This window comes from Sodiomyces alcalophilus (assembly GCF_042370955.1).
Source record: "Sodiomyces alcalophilus JCM 7366 unplaced genomic scaffold ACRALscaffold_1, whole genome shotgun sequence".
NCBI classification, from domain to species: domain Eukaryota; kingdom Fungi; phylum Ascomycota; class Sordariomycetes; order Glomerellales; family Plectosphaerellaceae; genus Sodiomyces; species Sodiomyces alcalophilus.
The window spans coordinates 10,114,193-10,142,121 of record NW_027263532.1 but is presented as its reverse complement, the minus strand read 5'-3'; the positions used below and the strand labels follow the sequence as shown (position 1 = coordinate 10,142,121).

Sequence of the window (27,929 nt, the reverse complement as noted above, 5' to 3'; positions counted from 1 at the left end):
GTCATAGAACTAATCACGATACGGCAGATAGGTTTATTCGAGATAATCTATAAGAGCTAATACGGCGGTTAGTAAAGATAATAGCAGGGTGGCGGAAGAGACTTATCGATCTATTCGCGGCCGAACCGTTACTTTAACGAGTCCTAGTGCTTATTAAATTCGTCCTCGGTTAGTATATACACGCATAATGTCTATAAATCTATAAACTTATCTATAGTCGATCCGTTAAACAGCGCCTATATCGAAATACGTGAATTTTACTATCTTCTAGTATAGCCGCTATCCGTGATTTCGCCGGCGATTAAGGCGGCGATTTCTAGATTACGGGTAAGTTAAGAGGCGACGAGATCGTTATCCTGGTCTTCTTCGCGGGCGCTAGCGTTATATTCTACGTTATTATTATATTCTATATTTATTTATATAGCTAATACTCGGTTAGTAAAAAGTTTTTATATACTAGTCTAGATTAGGATAGTAAAGCGATAATATAGCTAATAATATTATAAGAAAAAAATTTATCGCCCTATAGCCCCACCCTATAAATAAGGAATATTCCATATATAATAAGTAAGAGTAACCACTAAAAAAAGATTATAAACTTACCCGCCGGGAAGAGACTAGTTCCCTTAAAAGGGCTAATCCATTTCTTTCTAATATAAAGGTTAACGTTCTTTAGGATATACTATATACAGATTTATTAATTAATAGCTAGGAAAATAATACTTAATGTATTTTTAAGGGCCTTATCGAAATTAGTGATAATAGAACTTAGAAACTCGATATCCTCGGTTACGAACACCTCTTTAATCCGGCGATAGATTTATCTAAAGGCCTCCTAAGTCTCCCTTAATACTAGGGTAAAGTAGTAGTTATAGGAGCTATAGTCCGCCGCTACGCCTATAACCTCGAAAAAAGGCATATTAAATCGATTCACCTAAGTAAAGGTTAGTTAATTATAAATAATTACGGAGCGTTTACTAATAGAATAGGTATAATCTATACTTAAAAGCTCCGGATTCTTTCTTTATTAATTAACGTAGTCTTAATACGTCTAATAGATTATATTAATACGGCCTATATCGTGGTTAAAGTGTTTATACACGTGGTATTCGCCTAATAATCCCGCCTCTAACCTCTTAAGGAAATACTGCGTCGACGATAAAGGACTATACTTCTCCTGCCGTAACTACTATTAATAGTTACGGATATCTTATAGGCTAAGTGTAAGACCGCCGGTAATGTCGTACTTGAATTCTTGCTATAGTTACGTAGTAATTTAAGAGGCCGTTAGTCTGCCTATACCCGATAACTACTCGACTATTATCTTAATCCGCGATACTCTAATCGCTTATTACGAATCTAGCCTTGTAGTTACTAACGCTACCGCTACGTTTAATATAAGTAGAGGGTGGTTATAATAGTCCTTATCGCCGATAAAGAAATACCACGCCTCCTTAATTAGTATTATCTTAGTAGCCTAAAGGTATTTAATTTTAGTTATTTTAGTGGCTCTTATAACGGCTTTAGATAGCCTCTACGCACCGCCGCGGTTATAGGCGAGGGTAATCCGAGAGACTATACCGCTAGCGAGTCTTTTATTACCTGACTTTATAATACTAAAGCCATAGCCACGATAATACGCCTTAACGGCTACTAGTAGCTTATCCGGGTAGGCGGACGCCGGGATTACGGGTTTCGGATAAGTAAAGGATATAACGCGTTCTAAGATACTTTAATATAATAAAAAAGGGTTAAAATAGCTATGATTTTACTATATAGAATATCAGGTATAAGTCGTAGCGATTAAGGCCTGTCTTAACACCATGAAAATTCCATCGTGATATATACTGGTACGGGATATCTGCAGCCAAGATCGTGGCGTATACAGACTACTACACGGGCTCGCGTAACCTTCCTAATTAGGCTTAAGACGCTTGCAAATAGTAGACAGGCCGCTTGCAAATAGTGGTACTCCTACAAGATATCCGCTCAATTAATCGTAACGACGATACACTCAATTAATCGTAGCGACGGTCCCGACGATACACTCAATTGATCGTAGCGACGGTCCCTACGATACACTCAATTGATCGTAGCGACGGTCCCGACGATACACTCAATTGATCGTAGAGACGATACCGACGATACAGTCAATTAATCGTAGCGACGATACCGACGATACACTCAATTAATCGTAACGACGATACGCTCAATCGATCATAGCGACGGTCCCGACGATACACTCAATTGATCATAACGACGATACGCTCAATCGATCATAGCGACGGTCCCGACGATACACTCAATTGATCGTAACGACGATACGCTTAATCGATTATAGCGACGGTCCCGACGATACACTCAATTGATCGTAGAGACGATACCGACGATACACTCAATTAATTGTAGCGACGATACCGACGATACCGACGATACACTTAATTAATCGTAGTGCCGATACACTTAATTAATATTATATAACTAAATAGGTTATGTAAATATAGTTATACCGATACGGCTACTTAGCTTGGTATTTGGTATCCGAGCTCTTAGGCTATTAGGCACTAGAGTAGGTGTGGCTTATAGATAAAACAGGGCTACTAGACGGGGATTCCTATTAGTTATAGATAGCCGAGGCATAGCCTATATATAGCTTAGCCTCCTACGAGCCTAAGGTATAGAATTAAGGTAATCTATTATATCTTTATAGCTTAGTTCGGTTTAATTATAGCCTTATATTAGGGAAACATTATAGCGCCCGTATATTTTAATATCGAGCCCGTAAAAGTGGAGCCGTGACCCTATAAGTTCTCTTACCTGCAAGCAGTCCATTTTTCTACGGTAAAACGAGGTCTCGGCGGGCGTAGGTATATAGAGTGACATTATACTGATTCCACTCCAGGCGCACCTCCTCAAGTATTGCCTCTCTTCAAGGGCCTCTTCATTTACAATCAAGCAGCTCGAGGAGGAGGCAGTAAGGGCTTTTCCACTAAGCTATTAGCATAGAAGGATACACCAGAACTAATAAAATCTAAGTGGTATGATATAGCTGTATATACCTTGGCCCGTTAACGCCTCGGTTTACCGTATAAAAATAGGTCGTTTATAAGTAAGAGAATATACTCCACCTTTACGGGCTCGATATTAAAATATACGGGCGCGGTAATCTTTCCCTTATATTATAGTTATAAGCCCGGGTGGTAGTAGTATACTAGTAACTTCTACTGCTTATAAAGACCGTTCCGAGTTATAATTCCTTTATCTTTTTTCTATACTTATTTTATCCCCTATCCACTTCTATTATATATTACCTGTTCCCCTATACCTGCACCTCGCTTACTTTTCCGTTTTCGAGCACTATAGCCTATACCCTAGAGATCGACCACGTAGTTAACGCTTCGGATATACCTAAGCTTATACACTTAAACTATTAGATCGACTAGTACTCTGCGGTTAGAGGCGCGGCTCGTACGCTAGAAATATAGTATATAATCGATCCGGATAAGCCTAATTAGTCCACCGATATCCTACTAGAGCTTAATCCTGTTTCCGAGCACTAGATCCGCGAGCGCCTTATAGTCCGTAGCGGCGGGGTCGTTACGCTATTATCTAATAATAAAGTCGAAGCAGCTCTGCTTAGGGCGTTATAGTCCTTGGATTTAAAGAGAAAGGAATACTAACCCCTTATTAGGAAGCTCGAAACGATCCTATCTTTAATCCGGAAGACTATTAACGTAGCCGGCTTCGAGATAGCTATCTCTAAAGCTATCTTAGTAACGCAGGTAGAGCCGCTTATATCCACGGTCTATAAAGGTCGTTATACTATTCGCTAGCTGCTTAAAGCTCTTAAGGACGCCTATACTCCTAGTAAGCTCGCTATCCTATTAACTATCCAGAATAATTATCGATCTATTCTACGCGACGCCTAACACGGAAATACTAAGCCGGAGGCTTAGTATAAAGCTTAGATCCGTTAATTATCGCGCGCCAGAAACTATAGATAGAAGGAGGTGGATAAGATTTTAGTAATCCGCGAGTTTATACTAGCTATATATCGCTTTACACTCTAGTAGTCCTCCGCTAAGCTACTCGAATTAGGCGATTATCCTAGGAAGAATATCTAGCCCGAGATCCTTAACTACGGCCAGTCCTTTATTAATTTTATCTATAACTCGAAGATAAACGCCTATAGCGGCTTAGTAGTATATACTATACTCGGGGGCCGTTCCGATTAACTAAAGGATAGCGGTTAAGGGGGTTAATAGTACTATAAATACCCCTATTAGCGCTCCTATCGCTAAAAGCCCTTATATTATAATTATTTAAAATACGCGCTTACCGGTAATAGCCCGGATTCGAAGGTTAAGCTGGATAAGGCCCGGTACGATAAGATCCGAGCAGAATACTAGAAGTTATATTAAAAGCCGCTCCGCGAAAACCTAATAAAGTTAGGCTAGACTATTAGAGCGGATTCGTTAAAAAGCAGTAGCTCTCCCGCCTATCCAGGATATATTATCACGGTCGCTCTTAATCCCGATATAATTTACGGAGAGCACTAAGCTATATAGATTTTTATTATTATAACGCCTAGCTTATATCCGCTCTTAAAAAGTACCTTACTTAATAACTACGGAGCTACTTATCTAGTAAACTCGTTTAACCTCCTCGAACCCGGCACGTTTATCCTATCTAATAGCGAATATATTAAGGCCGGCATAACTTTCTTTCCGATCTTAGGCCACGGTACCCGAGTACTTTAAGGGATTTTTAATAGCGCTAGAGGAGCTTCGAAGGTGGATTTAACGCTAAAGAAGGTGGCTATTATAAAGGGGCTTTACACGAATATAGTCTCGGAGGCTTTACTGTAAAAGGTTAGGATTTAGGTTTAAGGCTATAATTACTCCCTACGCTACGGGACACCTAAAAAGAGCGAGATTTTATTAAAAATAAGCCGTTGATATAACCTTACTTTCCTTAAATATAAGGCCCTTTCTTTATACTTATCTTCTTCCCGTTTAGGCCCTAGAAGCTAGGGGGTGATTCCGATCCTTATAGACCCTATCTAGCTGCTTATAGTAGCAGCTTACCGACTAAGGCCATGCTTTCGTCCTTTTTACGACCCTCCGCGTCCCTATATCGATATCGAGAATCTATAGTATCTTAGGGCAGGTTATCTTAGGCTAAAGGCGCTCCGCGCGCTAGTTAGAAACACCTAAAATATATAGATTTCTAGAACCGAGCGGTATAACTATAAGACCTGCTAGATAACCTACTAAACTCGGGTTATCTTACGCCGGAAGTCAGAGAATCGCTTACCACGCCCTTTTTAGCGCGTCCTAGAGGATATTAAAGACTTTTTAAGCGGCTATAACGGCGATAGGTAGGCCGTCTTCCTTAGGGAGAAATATAGCGGGTAGACCTTCGTTATAACGTTACCGTATAAGATAGTAGACGAGGTGTTCCGCGTTCTTTTTAGCTTTAAGAGGTGGGTTAAAAGATAGTTTTAGGTTACGATTTATAAACTATACTCCGATAACGAACCTAGCCTACTATCTTTAGGTAAAAAGTCGCGTTATAGGCACTAGAGCGGAGTAGAGGGTATAGACCTAGAAACGACCCCCCCTTATACTTATAAACCGAATAGTGGTATTAAACGCTTTATTAAGGAGATTACGGATAAAATAAACGCTGTGCTTAACGGCGCTAGTCTCCTAGTGAAGGTATAGCCGGAAGTGTTAAAAGTAGCAGTATACCTGTATAATATAAGCCTATTATAGCGGCTTAAGTGGAAATCCCTAGTCGAATTCCTTTATAACTAGTTTAGGTATAAGGCTCCGATTCCGATTAAAAAGTATACTACCGACCTACGCCCGGATTAGAGCAGCGTCTATACTTACGGGTACCGTATATATCTATTAATCCGTGATAGGGAGGTAAGAAGAGATAAAAGGATATTTAAGGTTAGCCCTAGGGCTTATATCGGGTATCTTATAGGCTATATAGCTTATAATATCTACTAGATTTAGGTCCCGCTACTAGATAAGGTGATTTCTATACGTAATATGAGTTTTAATAAGCAGATCTTCTATAAGTAAGCTATAGAAAGCTCGGAGGCGCTGCCCGTAAAGGAGACTTCCGAGTAGATCGTGTAAATCGAGGAGGAAGACTTATTAAATAATTATTAGATCTTATAAGTGGACCCTTCTAGTATTTCTAAGTCCTATTCTACGAGCTCGGGGGTAGTAGACACGTATATATAGGCAGCTTTATCCGGAAAATAAAGCGACTTAGCTACTATTAAGAGTAGTATATTATTATCTGCCGCCTAGTATATACCGACCTAGTTTAGTCTCTAGACCCCTCGACCTTCCCCGGAACCAGCGTACTTCCAGGAAGTCGAAAATAGCTTATCTATAGCTACGGCGATCGGTTCTAACCCTTCCGAGGTCCCGATTCTATAGGCTCCTACGGTCCCGGCGCTATACACGTTAGACCCAGGCCTTTCTCCCGAACCTTATCTGGAACCACCTCCCGAACCGACTTTAGAGCTAAAATTATAGGTTTATAGGCCTTATTTTCCTAATAAGGCAGTATCTAAGCCGAGTCAGGAATAGGAGGAGCGCCCGACCCCTTTAACTAAGTTAACTACCTCTACGGCTCTGATATCCTTATCCACCGCTAAACGGCGGGCGGTACCTTAGCCGCCGCTAAGCGATCCCCCGCGTAGAAGTTTTAGAATAGCGTAGATAAGGGCTAAGGGTAAAGCTAAGAGGATAAATCCACGGACTTACACGGCAGAACTAGACGAGGATCTAGTCCTATATTTTTTTACCTTTCCTATACCTAATTAGCTCGGAGAGGAAATTATAGCTGATCCCGTTAGCGTTCTAATACTTTATTTAGTGTTTTTAGCGGCTACTAAGGGTAAATAAGCAGAGACTTCTTTATCTTCGTTAGAGCCTAAGGGCGATAACCCTATATATCGCGATAGCCTTAAGCCTCCGCTAAGGCACTAGAGAGATCTTTACTTATATCCTATAGGCTTATAATTTAACGAAGCAGCTTATTAGGAGGTGAATAAGCTGCTTGAAAAGAAGACGTGGCGCGAGATCCTACGGAACCAGGCTAATATAAGGCTAATTCCCCTAATATAGGTGTTTATATACGTTTTTAATAAGGAGGGTATTTTAGAGCGATATAAATCGCGCCTTATTATTCGAGGAGACTTATAAGTAAGCTTTATAATCGAGGGCACCTATATTACTACGCTCGCTTCTTATTCTTTCCGCGTAATAATAGCCCTTATAGTGTAGTTCGATCTAGAAATTAAGTAGTTTAATATCGTTAACACTTTTATTAACGCCGAAAGAAGTAAAGACGGCGAGCCTGTTATTTATTAGTTGCCGGATGGCTTTAAGAAGCCCGAGACTAGCTTGGAGCTTAATAAAGCCTTATATAGCCTACGTGATTCCCTTTTTTTATAGTATAACGACTTTACTACTATGCTCGAATCTATTAGTTTAGTTTATAGTAAGGAGGAGCCGTGCCTATTCTATTTAGAAGCCCGCGATGCCTTTATAGTATTCTTTGTGGACGATATTCTATTCCTTTATTATCGGGACCGCCTATACGCAGCTCTTAAAGCTATTAAGGGATTAAAAATAAATACGAGCTTTCTAAGAAGGGGGATATAGAGTGGTTTCTGGGTATATGTATTATCCGAGACCGACCTAACCGAAAGATTTTCCTGTTATACGAGTCCTATATCGAAAAGATCGTAGCTCGCTTTAACTAGGCAGATCGGAATATATATCCTAGTATACTAATCCCTGCCACCGAGCTTATAAAGCGAGAGGACCAGGCCATACCATAGGAGATTAAGGCTTTTTAGGAGAAGGTTAGCTTATTACTTTATATAGCAGTGATACTACGGCTAGACGTCGCGTTTTCTGCTTCCTTACTCTCTAGGTTCCTGACTAACCCGTCGAAAGAGTATTAAGACGCCGTGGAATAAGCGATCCGTTATTTATATATAACACGGGACTTAATAATATAATACGGTATAGATTCGAGCTACGTAGCGCAGGCTATAGTGATTATAAGCGATATATCATTCGCTAATAACCTCGAAACCCGGCGTTCCTTATAAGGCTATCTTATTAGCCTATTTAGTGGTTTAGTGGTTTAGAAAGCCTTAAGATAATCGACTATCACGATATCTTTAATAAAAGCTAAGCTACTCGCTTTATAGAAAACTACGAAAAAGACTATAAGCTTAAAACGGCTATTTACGGAAATACGGTTTGACCCCGGGACCCCCTAGGAGATAGCCTCCGATAACTACTAGACGATTCGACTTATAGTGGAAGAGCGCGCCCGAATTAAGACCAGGCTTCGTCACGTTAATATTCAGAGCTTATGGATATGTTAAGAGTATAAGAAGGGCGCTTTTTAAATCGTCTACTTACTAACCGCCGAGATACCGGTAAACGGTCTTACGAAGGCCCTTAGTTATTAAAAGTTCGAGTAATTTAAAGTATATCTTAACTTAGTTAGCGGGCGATAATTAGGAATTCGGAGTAGTATAGTGATAGATAGGATTTTATCGGCTAAAGCCGGAATAGATAGTAAAAACTACTCTAATAATACTTAAATAATAATATTACTAGATCCTTCGATAGTAATAATATTACCCTTAGGGGCACTAATAACACTATTAGCCTTAACGGCCCCTATCTCCTCCTCTTTAGCTTAATTCTGCTTATTCCGAGTAAAGGGGGTGATACTATAAGAAGCCTTACCGGCCCGGCCCTCGCGAGCCTTATCGACTATAACGAAAATATCCTTAATAGCAGTTATAAGGTGGTGTTTAATCCTTTCTTTAGGATTAGAGCTACTAGCCATAGCCATACCGGCTCTTAGAGCGGCGGGAGCCCGGTGGACCGGCTTAAAAACTTAAGGATACTTTATATCCTCTAATATATCGTCTAGAAGATAAAGGCCGTGGCGGAGCCGCTTAATAAGCTGCCCGAAAACGTTAGAATATAGTTTAATAGCAATTAACAGGAAGAGTTCGAGACTTACTTCTTAGTTACCCGCGTTATCGGGCTTTTCGATTAACTCTTTCTCCGTAATAACGGCACGGAGAGCTATAAGAGCTATAACCGAGGTACTATAGGCGTTAACGTTAACGAAGCTTAGTTTAGATAAATCAGAGCTTACTAGGGGAGGCACTTATGCCCGTTAGAAAAACACTTATAGCACCTTTTCGTGATACTATAGGTGGTAACGTAGCGGCTAAACTTACTACGGCCGGCGATCTAGCCTTTAACGTAACCCGTACAGAGGATCTTAAACTCCTCCCCCACGAACCCGGGAGGCGGGTTTTTAGCAGAAAAACGCTCCTTAGAAGCTTTAGCGGCGCTACTACTAGCCTCGGGGGTGGCGGCGGTATCGTCGGCGGTATCGGCGGCGGCGGTAATAGCGGTATCTTTAATAGCCTTACGGGTATTCTTCTATAGCTCGATTAATAAAAGCACTCGTCTCTCCGACTAACGATTAACTCACTTTAGCGGTCTTAGTGACCCGCCCGGTCTTTATAATACCCTTTTTGGCCGGGGTAACCTTCTTAGCGATAGCAGTGTTCTTCTTAGGGGCCTATTCCCGTTAGCACTTACCTAGCTCTCCTAAACGTTTTCGAGCTCGGCTTATTATAATAAGAAAACGGAAAAGATAATTAAGAGCTAGGAGAATGAAAAATTAAAGAAAAAAATCGTTAAAGTTATTAAAAAATCGTTAACGAGAAGGTTATTTAACTAAAACAACTTAATTTCGGCCGCCGGGCTACTAACGTTATATACAGCGAGGTGCCCTCTAACTTCCAGCTTATATTATACTTAGGTTACTATTCTAGGCTGCCTGTTTGCTTTGTTCTGACTATCCCTTTCTCTTTTTTTTATATTATTTTCATATCTCTTTTAAACCTGTTTTTCCTTTATGGTTTTCTACTAAACGGCTTATTAAAGCTATTTTAATTATAGTTTAATTCTAACCTAGGCGTATTCCGAGTCTTTTTTAATAAATAGCTCGAAATGGGGGGTGTGTTATATAACAAAATGGGTTATATAAATATAGTTATACCGATACGGCTACTTAGCTCGGTATTTAGTATCCGAGCTCTTAGGCTACTAGGCACTAGAGTAGGTGTGGCTTATAGATAAAATAGGCTACTAGACAGGGATTCCTATTAGTTATAGATAGCCGAGGTATAGCCTATATATAGCTTAGCCTCCTATAAGCCTAAGGTACGGAATTATTTATTTATTTATTTATTTATTTATTTATTTATTTATTTATTATCTCTTACTCCGCTATCCTTATCCTACCTTAAGTAGCTAGGAGTTAGAATTCTAACTATACGGTCCTTCTTAGATACCTATAGGGGGGAAAACCATAGTATAAGACTTAGGGAACTAGTATAAGACTTAGATAAAAACCCCTATACCCTCCTCCTCTAGGATTACTGCCTTATACGGGTACCGCGTAGGCCCTATTATTAACTTAATATATATACGAAACTCGTGGCTTTTATTCTAGGAAGCCGGTGGCGTTTTGCCTATAGCGACTTTAAAGCCGACTATGTGCTCGATTAACGGCGCGCGCGTGATTATCTCGGTTTGGTTTATACGCCTTCTATATGCCCTAGGGCTAACCCTGCGGGCCCACTATAGGCAACTTATATATACGCTTCCTAGGGTTTAAAGCTCCTAAGCTTCCCTGCTCTTTTTATAGCTATAGGCCGGGCTAACACAGGCTACGTGCCTACGCAGAACGCTTACGTAATAGCGTAAGAGGCTGCTTCCGTATCGTGGAAGAGACGCCGCGTATTTTACCCACGCGCTTAGGGACAGCGCGATACCGTCTTCTCGTTTTCCACGGTAGGGCGACTAACTCCCCCGTAGCACCTATTAACGACTAGCGAAGCCGGGCGGAAGGTGGGTCTAACGGGCCCCCTGTTTAACCCTTATTGTATATACTAAGGCAGATAAGGGCCCCCCAGAATAGGATCCGAGTAGCGTAAAAAAGGAAAAGGGGTTCCTCTTTTGTGTGCGCCTCTAGCTGGATTCGAACCGACCCGGTCCTCTAACCGTGTACCAGGTATACCACCACTATACTATAGAGGCGGTGTGGAATTAAGGCAATCTATTATATCTTTATAGCTCGGTTCGGTTAATTATAGCTTTATATTATAATTAATTATAGTGCCGATACAGTTAATTAATTATAGTGCCGATACACTTAATTAATCGTAGTAACGCTTAATTTATCGTAATAACGATACGCTTAATACGTGTCTATAAGTATCTACCTTACTAGGAGTCGGTGGGTATTAGTTGTCCTTGGATAGTAGTCTATCCTTGCTCGGTTTATATCGGCAAGATGTGTGGCTGTCCTTGGATAGAGAGCTATCCTTGGAAATAACACTATCCTTAGAAATAACACTATCCTAACTTTAACCTGGGAGGTGCATAGCCAATGAGAAGTAAGCATGGTTAAGGCATATTACTGGTGTAAATTTTATATGGAAACGTATGAATGCGATGTAATTGTACTTTGTATCTATGCCTATACTGGGGCTCCCCTCCTAAACCACTATAATACGTATATAAGTCTACCTGCTGCTATGGAAGAGGTCCTGCTGCTATAGAAGAGGTCCTGCTGCTATGGAAGAGGTCCTGCTGCTGTGGAAGAGGTCCTGCTGCTATGGAAGAGGTTAGCTTGATGGGACTCTGGATGGGACTCTGTGGATGGGACTCTGTTTACCTCTGCTATCGTGGAAGAGGTCTGCTGCTGTGGAAGAGGTCCTGCTGCTGTGGAAGAGGTCCTGCTGCTGTGGAAGAGGTCCTGCTGCTGTGGAAGAGGTCCTGCTGCTATGGAAGAGGTCTGCTATGATAGTTGTTTTAGAAAAGGAAGAAGACCTAACTGTAGATGGATCTATAGGAAAAAAAAGAAGATAAAAAAAGATCTACGAAGTACGTACGTTATACTACGCTGCTGCCCCTGCCCCTGCCTTCTGACGATAGCTTCATTTAGAAGGCCCTACCCGGATAGGTACATCACAAAAGTATTCAATTTATATGGACCAATAAAATCACAGTAAAGTGGAATTCGCGTACTTCCTATTATTTAATAAACAAGGACTGTTCTGTTCCAAAGGATAGCTTCTGTAACAAGGATAGCAGGGCTTTTCCAAGGATAAGCAGTGGTTCCAAGAACAACTCTTTTCCTTATTTTCCCACTAAGGTAGGTACAAAAAGAAGTCGTGGCGGCTGGCGTCAGGTGTTGTCAGTACTGCCCCAGTCGGAATAACCAAGTGCCCTAGTCAGACTAACCGTACCCAATATTAATTAGCTAAGGAACCCTAAGTAACACCGGCGGTAACGCCGGGTAAGCCACTATCCTAATAAAGTCTAGCACTAAGCGTTTATCGGTAAATAACAATAATCAGCCTCTAACTAAACGCCTATTCCTGAATCGTATAGGCGAAAAGAAGGTATAGATCTAAGCCGCTAATAATTTTATATCGCGGCTATATAATGCTATAGCCTAGGCCTAAATAGAAGAGTTTAGTAAAGCAGGATAGACGCTTAACACGATTAAATAGCGTAACTACGCCATTATACTACTATTATTAGTCAGGAAGTTTACAATGCATTTTATTAACTCCTATATCGTTAATAACCCGGTATAGAATATAGCTGACTTACCGCTACTAATCGCGCTCTGGCGTATAGAAGTATATATCTAAATAGCTAGACTAGAGCCGGATAGAAGCCTAGACACTACTAAGAGAAATACTATAGTGCGGTAATTTATTAAGGACCCTAACCTGGCATTATCGCTAACGCACTATACCCCCGCCGTCTAAGAACACGGCGATACACGCTATTATAGAGCCATTCTTATATCGTATAATTTAGACGGAACGGAGCTTACGGCTAAAAAACAGGATATTACTATAGAAGACGCGGCCACTATTCGGGGAATAGACCCGGATATATAGGGTATCCCTAGTAACGAACTAGACGAGCCCGCCGTTACTATTATTTAGTGGCACCACGGCCACTATCTGTTTAGCGAGAAGGCTATCAGGCACTACACGACGGAGCTGCTTATCCGGCGCTCTACAACCTCTTTATTATTCTTAATTATTCCTACCGTTTACTTCCTTTTATTTTTCTTCTTTTTACGAGTCCTTAGTTAGTAATTCTAAGACGGAAGGATAGGCGGCTAGATATACTTACTAGTGTTATATATAAAACCAACGGAGTTAGTAAACCGCGCTAAGAAGGCGCTATCTTATATAGTAAATGTATTTATTATTAATAATAAGGAGAGAACGTGCCTAAGTCTATATTAATATTACTAGTATGATAATCGGCCTAGCCGAGTCTAAGCTAGACTGCGTAGACTAAAAGACGGGTGGAAGCCCGCGGGACGCAGGGCTTTATCCTTCCCGGGGCATATACTACGCACTATTATCCTATACTATACCGGCATTAAAGACCATATAGCGCTGGATTAGTGCTAGGACTATACCGGTACTAAAGCTCGTATAGCGCTGGATTAATGCTAGCACTATACCGGCATTAATGCCTATATAGCGCTAGACTAGCGCTGGCACTATCCGGGCCCTAGATAGACCGAGGTTTCCCCGTAACTATATAGAGCAGGAACCTCGCCCTCTCCTTTAAAGAGAATATCCTATTTATATATTGTTTACTACACCCTAAGGTTACCTAACTTAAATCCTCTTATAGGTCCTATAGTACTGGCTGGCTAGGGATTTATACGGTTAGTGCATGTCATAACAGGTCTCGAAATAACCTTTTCAGTCTATCTACACTAAGGAAAACAACAACAATAATTATAAAATAAATTAAGGAGTTTATAAATAGTACCAGACTATAATAATGCAGATATAAATACACGTTATGGACTTAAGTATACCGGCCACTCTAGTATATAAGTTACAATACTCTCGAAACCGAAGTCAGCTTTTAAAGACTATATATTAGTAGACGATAATAATAAGTATTTATTATACTTAATAGAGGATACTACTCTCGGAAACTTATAGTTATAAATAAAGCTTTACTACCTCTTAACTATAAACTCTCTATCAGAACTAGCTACTCATAAGAAGGCTATAAACAGCTTAGATAAAATATAATAAATAGACGCTCCAGTAGCAGAAATAATAGAACTAGAGAACAAAAAGACCTGGGATTTAATACCCATAAAAGATATACCCCTGAATAAAATAAAGGAAAAATATAATGTCTTAGGAGAACGATAGGTTTATAAAATAAAGATTACTAATAAAGGAGACTAATAAAATATAAACCAAGATATGTTATACAAGGCTCTAACTAAGTACTCGGAATCGAGTACTTAGAGACCTTTTCTATCACTGATAAACCCGAAACCTATAGACTTACCTTCCTACTAGCCGTTTCCTTAGGCTAGAAGGTCAGGCAGTTCGACGTAACGAACGCCTTTATACAGGCTAATATAGATACTCTAATATATACTGTTTAACTAACGGGTTTTAAAAAACAAGAAGGAAATAGTATAACTATCTATAAGCTAAATAAAGTACTATATAGACTAAAACCAAGTCCTAGACTCTGCCATAACCTCCTAGTAAGAATTCTAACTAAATTAGGTTAAATAGTCTCTAAGTTCGATAAAGGACTCTGTATATATTAGAATTAGGCAGACGGAGCTATATTCCTCTGTCACGTAGATAATATCGTTGTTATTTTTGATAAATTGGGCTACGAGTAGTAGGCTGCACGCGCGGAAGAGAGGAAAAAGCTGTTGAATTCGTAGATCTCTAGGATTACTGCTTGTTGCGCGAACGTAAAGCTATGTGTAAAGAGCTGACTACTGGGATTTCTTCCTGGACCCGGTGCTAACAAAAGACCCTGAAACATTTGGTGGCGACTGATACGTAAACAGCCTACGTGATGATTATCGCGCCACGTTATTAGCTTAAGTAATAACCCAGATATCGTATTTACGATACCTAGTGTATTAATATAATATATATCGTAAGCCAAGTATATATACACGTATAATACGTATAGTATTATAGTATAAGTTAAGCTGGTTATAAAGTAGACGTCTAGTTATATAGCTATAACTGTATACTGTTTATTCTAACTTAGATATTATACTTATTATTATTATGATTATGACGTATTATGTGTATAATATTAACAGTTATTAGTCCTCAAGATAATATAATAGATCACTTCTATAAAGAGATATCTAAACATAGTTCACTTATAAGCTTAGGTAAAGTATATACCTTTCCAGGTAACTGAATCAATATCGACATAACTAAAAAGACACTCTGTATAAGTCAGCTACGGTATATCAATAAAATGCTAGAAAGGTATAATAAACGAGTTCTTAAAAAGCTAGATACCCCGTGTATTTATAAACAGGTCCTAATATCCAACCCTAAACAGGCATTAAAGGAAGACATGAAGAAATATTAATAAGAAGTTGGAGCTTTACTATATCTAGCTCTTTACTCTAGGCCAGATATAACCTACGCTATTACTAAGTGTACTCGATATATAAGTAACCCCTCGAAGGAATACTTTAAAATATTAAATAGAGTCTAGGCCTATATAAGCGTATACCCTAATATAAGTCTTGTATATAACGATAAAAGAGATAAGTCATATATATACGGTTATTCAGATACTAGCTTTTCAGACATTCTAGAAGATAGAACGTCCACCTTAGCATATATATACTGTATAGGAATAAATAATCCTATTAGCTAGACCTTATCAGAAAAGGTCGTCGCGTTATTAATAATAGAAGCCGAATATATAGATCTAACCGAGGCTATAGAAGAAGGAGTCTATATATATAAGTTATATACTCAACTCATAGATAACCTTAATATAAAATTCAGTTATAGTAAACCAAGGATTCCTACTATTCTTATAGACAGCGAGAGTACTAAAAAGGTCGCTAAAAACCCGGAATTCTATAACAGAGTAAAGTATATCAAGAAATATTTTCACTTCTATTAATAACAGCTATAGGAAAATAATATAAAAGTAGTATATATAAACACTAAGTCTACTATCTTAGATATAATACGTAAAGGGTTACTAAAAAAGACTTAGAATATACTCTGCGATTATATAAACCTAGGTTAGAAGGACGATACACTACCCGAATATAACCTACCACTATATAAAGACAGAAAAATACTTAAATACTAGCTTTCTTACCTCTAGACCGGTTTTATTAGAATAAAATAAAAAGAGTTTTTTCTATTTTCCCTTATATTATAAGAAGATAAAGAGGTTTTTTTCCTTTTTTTTCATCGCTCTAGCTAATAAAACATAGACTATAGTAAAGATAAATTTAACTATCTAAGCTATGCTTATTGTATAAGAGTTAGCTTATAGGGGGGTATTAGTACTGTAACCAGAAAATAAATATATCTATATATACAGTATCATACGATATACGCAACTTCCTATAAGCTAAAGACTTCCTGAGTCCCCTGGGGACTTCCTCAGTCCTTCAGAGTCTTCCCTAGTCCCCCAGGGACTTCCTAAATTCCCCAGGGTCCTCCTAAGTCCCCCGGGACCTCTAGGGGAACCCACGGACCTCTCGAGTCCTTGAGGAGCCCACGAACACTCGCTTATATTCCTAGGGAATCCACGGACCCCCCGAGTCCTCTAGGGGAACCCAAGGACCCTCGCTTATAGTCCCGGGTTCCGAATACGATATATATAGTTAAACTAATAGCCGAAGGGACTTTAGTATAGCCGTAAAGCCGAAGAAAAGGGTTCTATATACCAGGCTTCCCGCCTCTCTCCTTCTTTCCTTCTTTCCTCTCCATATAACACTTCTATAATCTTTATAGGCCTCTATAATTCAAACTAGCTCTTTTACTCTAGATTTCCCTCTTCTATTCTATATCTCTATAACCGTTATAAGATTTACTTTAAGTCTAGGATTAGTAATGCTATAACGGAAGGACGGGTAACTGGATATATTTACTATTACTATAAATAGTACCTATAGAGGCAGGACTTTAAGATAAAAGGCGCTATCTTATATAGTAATGTCTTTTCTTTTCGTTTAATAAATAAAGAAATAGTATATCTAAGTTTATTAAACTATTAGTCGTATAATAATCGGTCTGGCCGGGTCTAATCCAGACTATATAGACTTAAAAACTATTAAAAGCCCGCGGGACGCAGGGCTTTATCTTTCTTCGGATATATACTATATATTATTATCTAGCACTATACTAGTCGCCTAAACTATATAGCTCCGGATTAGTGCTAGTATTATACTACCACTAAAGCCTGTCTAGCACTAGATAAGTGTTAACACTATCCTAGCACTATAGCTAGTGTAGCGCCTAGCCTTAGATAGCCTAAGGTTCCTCCGTCGCTATATAAAGGAGGAACCTCGTCCTCCTCTTTAAAAATATATTCTATTGATATATTATTTTACTATACCCTAAGGTTACCCCTTATTTAAACCCTCCTATAGGCCCTATAGTACTAGCTAGGAAGAGATATATATAGTTAGTATATATTAATAACAGAATGCGCTACCTTTATCTCAAGATTAACGGTATAAGTTAATAATATATATTAATAATATATATTAATAATATAGATTAATAATATAGATTAAGTATAAGGAAGATTAATACAAAGATTAATAGAAGGATTAATATAGACGCCCGTTATTCCGACTATACCACTTAGTTATTCCGACTATAGTTCCAATCAGACCCAATCTTCTTACTGCCTTATCGATCTACATCTTCAATCTATATCTTTAATCTACGTTATCAATCTACGTCGTTAATCTACGTCGTCAATCTACATCGTCAATCTACGTCGTCAATCTACATCGTCAAATCTACGTCATTAATCTACGTCGTTAATCTATATCGTCAATCTACGGAATAGAAGGCGGCGCGTTCGTTGTCTCGTTACAGGAATAAGATAGCCGTGGGCGTGGGCGTGGGCGGCGTGGACGTGGAAGAGGAAAAGGCGTTACTATTACTGCTACTATTAGCTTCGATCGAACTGATAAGCTTATCTATTAATACAACGCAATTAAACCGAGCAATCAAATTAATTAACTTATTAGAGGACGTTATAGACCAAACCGTAGCTACGAAGTACTGTATTGGTATTCCGAAGGGTCTATCTATATTATATATATAAACTATAGTCGGAATAACCAAGTGGTATAGTCGGAGTAACGGGTATCTTAATATAAAGATTAATAGGAAGATTAGCAGGAAGATTAAGGTCTACGAATACAAAGTAAGTCTAAACTATAGTCGGCATAAGTCGAGCTAATAAATATTCCTAACGCTAATCACTAAATAGCGAAGACAGTACTCCCTATACGGTAATATCTGTATCGTCTATATGGATAGTGTCAGGATTTAATGCTATAGCCAGCGACGCGCCGGCCACGCTGGGTGCATTATTAGCAGCAACGAATCCAGCTGGTGCCCTTGCTTGCCGCTCCAGCACTCCCATGCTATTTTGCCCCTCGAGATCACCAGCTCCTTCTGGCCGTCGTAAACTTCGTGCCAATGCCTGGGAGGCGATGAAGTTGACATCCGTGTTGTATTGTGCCTGGACGCCGCGTTTAACACGGAGCATTTCTTTGAATGTGTCTTCGTTACCGTGCTGAACCTCGAATGACTCCCACTTAGTCCAGAAATGAGGAGTTGTGCGAGGATCACAAAACTGAGATGCGTGGCCGTAGATCGCTCTTGCGCGGTCTATCTCTCCCAGCCTTTTCTCCATCTCGGCGAATTTAAGACACATATCTCGCGCTTCGCTATCTGGCAGAGAGGAGATGGCTCTTTCGTATATGGGCCGCGTAGATGGAAGACCGAAATTAGATGCCGATTTAGTGATATAAAAGCTGAACATGTCGGCGCGATCCTCGTCGGCAACTGCCCGGGTAGCCCGTTCGTAGATTCGCATAGCATGCCTTGCTAAGCCACGTTCCTCCTCAAGGTTGCCGTACATTAGGTAGATAACCTTGGCGAATTTCGGGGGGCAGTCCTCCACGGCTTGCTCAAATAAGTCCCGAAGCCTTTCGATGCTGATCTTACGGTCGACAGCTTTGGTTAGATATAAGTTCCACAATTCAAAGGCGACGGGATAGCTGAAGAGATCCAGGCCGCGCTCATAGACCTTAAAGGATTCCTCGTAGTAATGGTGCTCCTCCAGCAGGTTAGCGTAGTTGACCACTGTCTGCGGAGTTGCAATGCGCAACTCGAATATTCTCTCGTACACCTTCTTGGTCTCTTCGAGGGAGCAAACACTTTCCACAAGGTCAACATGAAAACTCCAAAGTTTCCAGCTTTTATGAACGCGCTGTTGTGGGGACAGCGTCTCGTCGAAATAATCCACGTTTGACCTTTTCGGGGCTTGGGTAGCCTTGGCCATGACACGGACAGCATCATCTAGATTCTGATTCCGTAGCTCCATCTCGGCCCATTCAATCCACATATCTGCAAGCTCAGCCACTGATCTGAAAGGAACCTTCACTGCCTTCTCCATGATGGCCCGGGCATTATGGAGGTCGCCGCCTCGTTCATAAAACTTGGCATAGTTCGCCCACAGTTGGTGGTACGGACCCACAGCATGTTTTGGGTGTATGGCTGCGATGGCGGCTGTGTAGGTCTGGACAACCTGTGATTTGTTTGGGCCCCATAACGCAACTCGTTTCTCCCATTCTAATACATTGCTGGGGTTCTGGCGCAGGAGAACATCATTGAGGAGGAAGGGCCTCCTGTCCATGAGCTGTTCGAACCGCATCATCCGAATATCGAGTTCGAAATCGACATCGTAGTCAATGACACCTCTCTGCGAACGAGTCGCGGCAACCTCCATGAGTTCACTTATCACGGATTCCTCAAACTCGACATATGAGTCGAAAATGAGGGTAAAATCGCGTACTGTCATAACAGTAACGAGACCCTCCTCGAAAACATCCCTTCCCCGCTCGAAGCATCCCCGTCTAATCCAGTAGGTCGCTAGACCAGACCAGAGTTTCCCCCTTTGGTCGGTGAACCTAGAGATGCCACTCCTGATGACACGTTCAACGTCAATGGCCGTTTCATGACTAGGCCCAATATCAGCGGCATGGTCAATCATCAGGTCTACCATGTCACACCAGAGTTCAAATTGCCCTCTGCCATGTTTGCTTATAAAATACGTGTTGTTGAGAGCACACATGTAGGATTTGATCGCCTCAGCGTACAGGCCGGCTTGCGTAAGCAGCTCAGCAAAATCCTCCGTGTCTTCGGAACGAAGCTGCATGTAACGTCGCCAAATCTTGACAGCCGTAATGCCTGCAACAGAGCCAGCGAAAGGCCGATATAGCACCCAGATGCGTCTGTGCTGGGTGACGGGCAGCGCACGCAGCGCTCGGTCGAAGGTCCGCCGGGTAGTCGTGAGGAAGGGTTGCCGAAGCAGAAACTGAAGATAGATCTCCCATATCCGCGGCATCTTGTTCAATAGAATCAGGGCTCGTTCGAAGACATTATTGACTTTCCGGTACTCGTTGGAGTAAAGAGCTGCATTAAGTTTGGAGACATGTTGGATTCGATATTCAAGATACTGTAGCATATGAGCACACACGTTCAAGGAGAAGTTGGTAGAGTCTCACGTACCATCTTCCACAGCTTATACGACCGTGGAAGTTGCGAACAGGCCCGCTCTAGGATAAATGCCTGTTCTTGTGTTGTTCCATGTTCAACTTTGAAGCGAATGTAGGCTAACCATGGTTCAATGTTCCCAGGATTCCGCAAAACTTCCTGTTCAAAAACGGAGTCCTCATCGCTCTGCGAACCGGTTTGTTAGTTGCCCTCGGGACCGGAGAGCGGGAAAACCCTGGAGTGGATGGTATTGAAGAAACATACAATCAGGTGGAAGTCATGCCGGAAGCGGTTTCCGTTTGGGATAAACTGGGTCGACATGTTGATAGGCCGGTCGCTATTGAACCATCGATCGATTCGAGGTGGTGGTTCCGAAAGAAGTTGGTTTGTGTACGGTTTGAGAGCTCCGTGACAGCGGAGTCTGTTACGCAAACTCTTAAAGTACCGGTCGGGGGCGCAGAGTGTATGCGTATACTTTGCATGGGCCTTAAATGGAAAATGCCAAGGAAAGGTGACTTAGATGCATCATGAACAAAAGTCCTACATAATACACTATACTGGGAAAGGAGAGTGTAAAGGTATAGTTATAGTATAACTGTTAATAGCGGGGTGTATTAGTCTATAATTTGTCACATGACTGAATGTGCTATGTACTAGTGAGTAATCAAAAATGATAAGTGGGCGACCTATATCTACATGTTATTACTAGAACCTTATTTTAACCCTTTAAATATAAATATAAATCACCTTACGAATACTATTTCTAAAATCTAAGAGAAACCAGATTTATAAAGGGGAATAACAGTATAAAAGGAATATCTAGTTATATCTTTTTAATACTTTATATACCACCCCCTAGCCTCGATATAAGCCTTAACCCTTACAGTAACATAATCGCAGAGCCGCCGGTATATAATCGGAGAAATAGCTGCACACGGACTACTAATCTGAACCTATCTTTATATATACCTTAAGGGTATAGTTTAATCCCTTAAGTTAAAGTCTTAGTTTAAAGTTAGCGCTTAGTTAACGAATATACTATACGTACTCTATAATCCTAAGCTATTAAGCCTTTTCTATAATATCTTTTCCTTAACTACGTCTATAGACTTCTATTTTATAATAATTCTTTAACTTCTATACCTTTAAGTTAATCAGGTCGAAGATACTACCGACAAGGACTTAAGGAATAAGCGTCCCCCCGGGGGGAGCTAGCAAAGCGGACGCCGGGTAGGCGCCCGCTATGCCTAAACTAATAATAATAGTGGCGAAGCAGGAATTATCGGATAAAAATAAGGGGTTAACGGATATACCAGTTACGCTCGGTCCTAAAGATAATAGTTCGTAGGTTAATCGGCGATTTATCGCCGGCCCCTTAACGTCGATATAAAAGGCATTAATTATAGTATTATACCTTTTTAATTAACGAATGGATAGGATTCAAGCCACCCAACGCGCAACTCAAGTAAAAACGACAAAACCAACTAGAGAAGGAACCTAACTCCCTCCGTTACGCTGTGATAGCACCGAGTAGAAGCCGTAGTGCGGACACGGGGTAGATACGATAATGTATGTATGTATGTATGTATGTATGTATGTATGTATGTATTCTTTAACGTGGGGATATCTCTAAGAAGAGCAAAGGACGCCCTATATCGTACCCTAAGGTATCTATATATATAAACACCTTACCTAGGTAGTTAAAGGTAAGTAGGGAATTTCGAGTAAGAGGGGTATTCGGCTCTCGCGGGACGTCAAACATCCACCAAGAGTGGCTAGCTATGCGGCTAGGTGTGTTTCTGTAGCTAGATAGGTTCTGCCACCTTAGTACAGCAAGTTAGTTTCTAAGGAGACTTGGCTATGTAGCGTTGGTTATAGTTCTTCTATTAGTCAGTGCGTAAACGGTCTGACTAATATATCCCTATTGCTAGGACCCCTATTCCGTGTAGGGGCTCCGGGTAGTCGTGGCGAATTAAAATTCGCGCACGGTTTAAGGGGAGCAGGATTCGAACCTGCGGCTTTACGCTGCCACCAGGCGTGTCTACCACCTACGCCATCCCCCCGGTAGATACGATAAAAGGGGTAATAGCGACCGGCCTACTAACTAAAAATTCTTTAAACCGCCCCTACTAATAACGACTATTACTCGACTCCTACCACTTAAACCAGGGTAATACCGTAAGTAACCAAACTAAGGCCGATACGGGGGCTCCGCGGGCCCTTAGAATAAGTATCTAATAAGTCGAGACGTTAATCTAAAGTCTACTAGCTAATAGGAACACGATTAATTAGGTTATAAAGCTAATAAAGGAGCTTATTAAGCTATACTACCTTAATAGCTAGAGTATTATAATGGCCCTGATTATATACCTCCACGCTACTATATAGAGTATAATTAGGGAGGAACTCCGAAAAGGAATAAAGCCGACCTAGGCTATAATAGCCGTATCGCCGCTTATTATAGCACCCCTATAAGACCTAGCCCCCCCTAAAGTAATCCTAGCCCGGTATTATAAGGAACTGATTATTAAACACGGAGATTAGCTAGACTAGGCACTCCTAGCCCGTTTACTTAAAAAGATTATCTAAGCTATAAATATAGCCGCTAGCCGGAATAACGCTATAGCGGCTTAGAGGCTGCCTAGCAGCGATATATACCTAAACTTTACTAAAAGGGCATAACAGTGGTTTATTTTCGCTAACTACTAGGTTAAGTAGGCCTTTAGCGCCGGAGCTAAAATAGCTACCCGAACCTACCTAGTCCTAATAAAAACTATCCCCTACTTAATCCTAGGCCTACTAACCGAAAATAAGCTCTTATAATCCCTATACACCTTTAATCCTAATATAAAAATATACCGAGTAAGGACCCGGCTCCTTAGATACGGTACCGGTAAGGTAACGATACTGCTTATCGAGACTATTATACCGGAAGGCGCGGAAAGCCTTATATAGAATAATCTCCTTTTCGAAGATAGTAGCTTCCTATATAAGCCTTATAACCCGGATATAAACCTTTTATAGTACTATACCTACCTATAATTCGGGTATAGGGCCGCGTAGTGCCTAAAGGCAGAGAAGCGGTGCCGTTACTATACTAAACCCCAGTCTACCTACCAGGATAGTTTTAAGAATTATTTAGTATCGGCCCTAAAAGCTATCCGAAGGTACGCCACTTATAATAGGAACTACGAAGTCTTTAACGACGCCTATTAAGTTATAAAACAGGAAGCCGTAAAAGCCCAGGAAGCTTATAAATACCGGGTAAAAGAGTTCGATATCTTAAGGTAGACTAAGGCGGCGTATTAATAACCCCGCCTCCGCTATCCCTTACCCTCCCCCTCCCCTACCCTATTATAGGCCGCCCCTATCCACTATGGTCCTAGCCGCCCGCTAAAAAGGCCCCGCGAACACCCCCCGGCCTCTAGACCCCTAGAGCCCTTCCTTATCCCCTATAGGACTGACCCGACCCTAATACGAGATACCTAGGAGGCTATACTAGCCGGAACTCTATATCCTAATATAGAATATAGGGGCTAAATAGGCCTAAGCAGAGCTTCCGCTACAGGCCCGTACCGAGTATAACGTAATAGCTATCTAAGAGCCAGGGCTTAACTCCTTTATAAAGGGGCTAAAAGCCCTAAGTAGGGCTCCGTACCTCCTAATCTAAGGAGGTAGCCAGAGCATTAAAGAAAAATTACAAATTACAATTTACATTACAAATTACATGTACTGTAATTTGTAATGTAATTTATTTTTAAAAAATTACATTACATTACATTACATTACATGTAATTTGTAATGTAATTTTGTAATGTTAGGGGAAAAATTACACTTTTTATATATATAGATTAAGAGGGTATTCCAGGATATATAGTATATATAATACTATATATACTACCCTAGGACTATACTAAGTAATATAGACTATATATCAGAGTATAAGTCCTTATATTTCTATATATATATAGTAAAGGTATAAAGTTATAACACTTAATATATAAATATATATCTTATTTAATACACTTTAAGGGGATATTATAAGCTTAATAAGAATATAGGACTAATATCTTTACTATAGTCTTATACTTTAGGGGGTTATCTCTTTAATACCTTTAAATATTAATATTACACTATCTTCAAGTATTAAAGTACTAGTATTATAATATTAACACCTAGATATAAGTACTTAACTAAAGTGCAGCTTTCGTATAGTAGTTTTATAGTATCTATAGAGAAAACTAATTTGATAAAGTGTAATTAGCTATTATATAGTATATATATATTAGAACTAACTTCCTATAGTAATATACTCTATATGATATTATAAAAAGCTACTATTAGAGTAACTTTACTTCGAGACTACCAAAATGGGATTATATAAGCCTAGGGCTAAGGAAAGGCTAGATTCTGTAAATATGGTATAATATATTAGAGTTAAGATATAATCTATAAGTTGAATATAAAACCGTAGATTAAAAACAGAACTATAATAGGTACTAAAGTGATTAGAATTGAAGTGAATTAAGTTGATTAGTATTCGATAGTATTTAATAATAACTATAGAATATACTAGCTAACTAGGAAAAGAAGACAGATAGAAACAGAGGGAGACGTAGCAGATATATATATCTTTATGCTCCTGATTCTACTATCTCTAGCTATATAATAGTTATCAATAGCAGATATCACTATAATATACAGTATATATATAGAATAACTATAATTAAGTATAAATATAAATATATAAGGTAGTATATATACTATGTCTAGTAATATAATTATATTAAATATTAAATAGTAAATACTTACTATCTTAGATATAAAAGCCGTTACTAAGCTATTATACGTCTAGGTATTATAGACTCGCTATATAAAATACTATTACTACTTAGAAACTAATAGTCTAAGTATTCAAGATGCTATTTTCCAAACCTCGGTAGAATATATAGTAAAGGTCTCTATAGCTAGCTAGAAACAGAAACGTATTATTGGTTATAAGATATAGTTGATTATACTAGGGAACTTAGCTACTCTAACTAGGGTAGTACTAATAAGATTAGATACTAGATGCTACTAGTTATACTTATATATATATACTAATATATATCTTATTTACTCTATTAAATATATACTAAATATTAACTAATAATATAAGTAAAATATTTAATTAATACTAGTAGCAATATACTTATATACTTATATTAATAATGTTAGTATATTAGATACTCATTATATATATATATATATATATAACATAATAAGAGCGATATAAACTTAATGATTTGAATATATATTTATAGAAGAATATATATAAGCAATTAATCTAAGCTCTAGCAGTGTTACCTTATTTAGAAAAGGTAAGTATACTATGTAGAGAAGTACTATCTTATAATAGGAATTAATAATTAATATATAGACTAAAAGAATAAGATATCGTTTTATATACTCTTCTCTTAGTAAGTTAGAATAGTATAAAAACTAATATATATATTAAAACTACTTTTTATTTAATATTCATATATCCATCAGGGGGTTTTCGTGTAAAGAGTAAAGAGACGTTGTAAGGTAATTAAAAAGGCAATATAAACTAATAGGTCGAATTAAGAGTCAAATTATTCGCTGAACCGCTAAGTCGGGAGTTTAGCTTCACCTATCCCTTTTATAGATAACCAGAGCCTCTTCCCCGAGAACCTTATAGAATCCCCCCGAAAGTATTCCTAGGACCACGATCTATCCGCCGGTAGTCCTCCTTATTATACTATACTAGACCGGCCCGGATAGTATTAGTCCCGGAGCCGACTTAACTACCTATCTCCGAACACTATACCCTATCTAATCCCCTTTATAACTATTAAGATATATTATTCCCTCCTATTCAGGCTATCCCTGGCTTTAATAAATTATACCCGTAATATCACGCCCCCTCCTCTAGTACTTATATCCCTAGGAGTAATATAGTTAACCGGGTGCCCTTATAAGGACCCTTTCTCGTCTAACCTATATCCTCCGGATATAGCTCCGAAAGGGACGACTCGGCCCGGGACGGTACCCGGCTACGAATAGCTTAAGTTAGCCTATACTAGGCTTCTAGCTTATAAGCCACTATTCGTATCTAGGTTATAGCTATCCTATTATAGGGCCTTTTATAAATAACTTATTAAAGCTAGAGCTAAATATAAACATAAAGATTAATCCCCCTAAACCTCTAAACCATTATAATAAAGCCTAAATAAAGCTTCGTAGATCCTTTAACACTCCGCCTTTAAATTATCGTTAAAGGCCCCGTAAATAATCCGTGAATAATCGGGTCGCCTAGCTAAACACAAAGCCTATAGACTTAAAGGAGTGCACGCGACGCTTTATTATTATCTAAATAATAAACTATAAGTACGCTCCTAATATAGCAGGTATACCTAGATCGTAGAGTAGGCAGGAGTAACCACGTAGGCTTTACTTAAGGTCCGGTAACTATTATAGAATATATCCTAACTAGTCCTCCTAGCTTATTATTATTTTTCCTCTCCTTTTCCTTACCTATTCGAGTAACTATTATAATAGCCTTATACTAAAGCTCTATCTATAAGTTAATCCTTATTATCGTATCTCGGCTACTGGCGAGGTATTATCTTAGCGGTTCGTCTTAAGTCCTCTAGGGGTCTTTCTATCGTATTACGCGAGGTTCCCGGTAATCCCTTAGTTCTGGTAGTTCTAATACTCGAGTAGCTTATTATAAGTATCCGTTATTCGATTAATAACAACTCTTAATAATAATATACCTTAATCCCGCGTAGAATAATAATATAAGTAATTATCGTGCACGGCTCCCTAAGCTTAACTAACCCCCGTGTTCTAGTATAGCTCCTTAAAAGCGTTAATTATATATAGCTAATAAGTTAGCTTATCTGCTTAAGCCTGCTAATAATTCTCCCGCTAAAAAGCCCGTTACTCCCCTAAAGAACGGTAAGAAGGCCGGCGGTGGCCTTAACACCGCCACTAATAAGTCTCCTATCGTTAAGAACGGTATTATTAAAAAGACTACTAAGAAAGGTGGCACTAATAACGGGTTAATTATACCCGGTACGGCGTCTAAAACGCCCACTAAAATAAAGGGGCCGGCCGCGCCTAGTACGGAGTCACTTATAACTCCTACTAAAGCGCGCCTAAATAATAA

The 27,929-nt window shown here is 39.5% G+C and overlaps 1 protein-coding gene, 1 non-coding gene and 1 pseudogene across 3 annotated transcripts; all 3 read right to left on the bottom strand.

Annotated features, from left to right (window-relative positions):
• Positions 1-11,109: 11,109 nt before the first annotated feature.
• On the bottom strand, positions 11,110-11,183 carry ACRALDRAFT_t40 (annotated as a pseudogene). Its single transcript has one exon. The product of its transcript is annotated as a tRNA-OTHER (tRNA).
• Positions 11,184-11,721: 538 nt separating this feature from the next.
• ACRALDRAFT_1090583 (uncharacterized protein) lies at positions 11,722-21,281 on the bottom strand (the record flags this gene model as incomplete). The annotated part of the gene is made up of 5 exons (XM_071019525.1): positions 11,722-11,910; positions 18,552-20,717; positions 20,771-20,941; positions 20,990-21,159; positions 21,272-21,281. The coding sequence occupies 5 exons, from the start codon at positions 21,279-21,281 to the stop codon at positions 11,722-11,724; spliced, it is 2,706 nt and encodes a 901-aa protein (XP_070880266.1).
• Positions 21,282-22,746: 1,465 nt separating this feature from the next.
• On the bottom strand, positions 22,747-22,818 carry ACRALDRAFT_t39. The gene has a single exon. It is a non-coding gene; the product is annotated as a tRNA-Thr (tRNA).
• Between the last annotated feature and the right edge of the window lie 5,111 nt (positions 22,819-27,929).